Raw genomic sequence first — 2,655 nt, forward strand, 5'->3', positions numbered from 1 at the left:
AGATCAAGTCATCCTGACAAGCAATAACCAATAAGGAACATTCTTTCACAAATGCATGTAATTACATTTACAGTCCTCCCCTCCCCTTTTCCAGTTTAATACGTACAGCAACTTACAATTGATACTATGGCAATAATGATGGTGAGCTTGAGGTTCTTCATACACATTGCTCGAGCCAGATTCCTGCTGGTTGTTTTGAAAGTGACAGACTATGAGAAAAGCACAGGAGACCTTCTTACAGCCATCCAACACTACCTCTTACTGAAGACCATTCCCATTTCTCACTCCACCCTCTGGAAAGCCTGCTGACCTATCTTCTTATCGTAAGGGTCAGTCTCAAGATGGCAATGTACAAGTTCAAAATCTGCATGCTTCCTGTATAATCAAATGCACACTTTAACAGTCTACTTGCCATCCCCCATCTCTAAGAATATGCAACCTTTTTGCAAAGTTTTGGTATTCCCCTAAATAAAAATACAGTATCTTTAAACATGAAGACTACTGGACAGGAAGCACATTCTTTATTACTGCTCCCTCGTTCAGACCATGTAAGCATCACTTTCTAGAACCTAGAAACTGTTCGCTGTATTTCTGGCTAGCTGGGAAAACCTATGGATATGGAGGCAACCATCTGAGCTACTGACACTGGCTAACACCGATATGCCAAACCTTTTCATGTTTTCTCTGAAAAATATCCCAAATAAGTATGCACGGCATAAATCACTTGGCAAAAATCAGAAGTTCATGCACACTGGATGTGGCAATCCCACCACCACCGCATTATAAAACTTGTTATTTCAAAAGAGTATTAACATCTGCTGTTCATGCAACTGATGTACTTTGATGCACTGCAAGAAAGACCTGACTAAGGGCAATTGGAACTGTTTTAAAAACACAAAGGAAGAGAAGCAGCAGCAAATCAAACTAAGCAAACAAATAAAAAGAAGAGGAGAAGCCCCATCTCCCTAAAAGATATCTCAATATATCTGTGGAAGAGGAGGAAGATAACCCTATTGTAATGCCCATTAAAAGACTGGCCTTCAGATCATGTCCACATGCCCTGGGTTATCTGCTTAAAAGCAGTCAGCAACCCGAGCATAGAGCTAATATCCATATTTGCATCCTTTTTATTCTGTTTTCTTTCTTATCCTCACATGCTGCAAATATTGCCCAATACTCTGGTAAGAATCTATACAAACCTAAAACATGGCTGCATATATCTTCTTTTAGTGACTTCTAAACAATCAAAACCTGACAGGACTCCTTTCCACTGGGATAGCCCTCCCTCTGTGGCCATTCAGAATCATTATATCATCCTCCAAGCCTCCAAAAGATCCTTGCCCATTCTGGCTACAAGAACACAACTAAGTGTTTCTCTGACTCCTTTCCTCTCTGCTCTCCATCAACCACTGAAAAGCATAAGGTGTGTATGTGTGTAGAGGCTGTCACAGTGAATCAGGTGGTGAAAAGGGATCCCTCACATAGTTCTTTCTATGGAATTTTATACTATGATTGGTGAAGGTAACAGTGTCTGTTATCCTACAGTCTGTTCTGTCCTGAGAACATCTAGTTGCTCATAGATAAGAAGATATAACCCATGAAAACAGGCAGCCATTATTTAAAGAATGACTACTTCAAGAGTGACTGAAGCTCAGTTCCTCGTCATCCTACATGTAGCCCAGTTATTTCTTCCAGAGCACTTCCAGAAGTCAGACACAACAAATGTACATGAGGTGATTTCAGTTCTGCCTTTCCTACATAATAGTTACAAATCCAGTGGTAAATTCAGTTGTCTCCTTGCTCCAATTCTGAAACGTACCGAATCCACAAGATTTTCAGTTTTGTCTATCAGTAACTCCAGCTTCTCTCCCCTTTGGGCCACGAGATCTGGAATGAAAAGAGAGCAACAAGGAGAAAAATATGAAAATCTCTAAAATCTCTAAAAATGAGGGGCGAGGGGGAACAATGAGAATGCCAGTGGAACAGCAGTCTTCCCTTAGCTATCAGCAAACGGGTTAACTATGCAAAATGCCCATATCTTGGCATGATGTGACTAATCACATGGTAAAATCTTTTGATGAGGATTTTACAGGCTCTTTAGAAATACATAGAAGAGCCAATAGCTTGGAATTGGGCTTCATGTCTGTCCAGGAGAAGACAAGATAAGTGCAACAAGAATGATTTGTATTTTCTTCCCTCAGTCTTTTGCCAGATGGGCAATACAGACCTACTGACTACTGAGAGAACCATTTTGCTGCTCCCATACTGTCCTTTCCCACAAAAAAGCAAAATTCAAACAAATACATCTGTTGTTGCAGTAAAGAAACCCTTATTTCACAACTTAGTTGCGTCAGCCCACTCCCACATATAAATAAGAGCTTGCAGGCGTTTCCTGCACCTGCGCCAATGACCATTGCCATACCTATATTGCGGACCATGATCCCCTTGAGCTCATCCACTTGGGCTTGTGTCTCTGCCACCTGGTCAGAACCCTTGTTCTCAGAGTGGTATTTCTGCATGCCAGGAAAAACAGAGGCATAAGTGCATAATAGCTCGTTACAAGGGGTTCAGCAGCTACATGCAACATTAGCCACTAAACCTCACCAGTTGTGCAGCCAGAACACTAGAAAACTCGCTGTTCATGGCGTATGGCAG

General features: G+C 41.4%; 1 protein-coding gene across 1 annotated transcript; it reads right to left on the reverse strand.

Annotated features, from left to right (window-relative positions):
* Nucleotides 1-6: 6 nt before the first annotated feature.
* Nucleotides 7-2,649, reverse strand: LOC121918348 (vesicle-associated membrane protein 7-like). The gene is made up of 4 exons (XM_042444412.1): nucleotides 2,605-2,649; nucleotides 2,423-2,513; nucleotides 1,820-1,887; nucleotides 7-209 (listed from the first exon to the last, which is right to left on the reverse strand). The coding sequence occupies exons 1-4, from the start codon at nucleotides 2,641-2,643 to the stop codon at nucleotides 96-98; spliced, it is 312 nt and encodes a 103-aa protein (XP_042300346.1). The 5' UTR covers nucleotides 2,644-2,649; the 3' UTR covers nucleotides 7-95.
* Between the last annotated feature and the right edge of the window lie 6 nt (nucleotides 2,650-2,655).

This window comes from Sceloporus undulatus, unplaced genomic scaffold (assembly GCF_019175285.1).
Source record: "Sceloporus undulatus isolate JIND9_A2432 ecotype Alabama unplaced genomic scaffold, SceUnd_v1.1 scaffold_9236, whole genome shotgun sequence".
Classification (NCBI taxonomy): domain Eukaryota; kingdom Metazoa; phylum Chordata; class Lepidosauria; order Squamata; family Phrynosomatidae; genus Sceloporus; species Sceloporus undulatus.

Excerpts from the sequence above, each read along its gene's own strand:
- LOC121918348 (XM_042444412.1), bottom strand. The coding sequence starts at position 2,643 with ATGAACAGCGAGTTTTCTAGTGTTCTGGCTGCACAACTG. Across the intron at positions 2,514-2,604 it reads GTGTTCTGGCTGCACAACTG|AAATACCACTCTGAGAACAA; the intron begins GTGAGGTTTAGT and ends CCTGGCATGCAG. Across the intron at positions 210-1,819 it reads CTGAAAATCTTGTGGATTCG|TCTGTCACTTTCAAAACAAC; the intron begins GTACGTTTCAGA and ends CTTTTCTCATAG.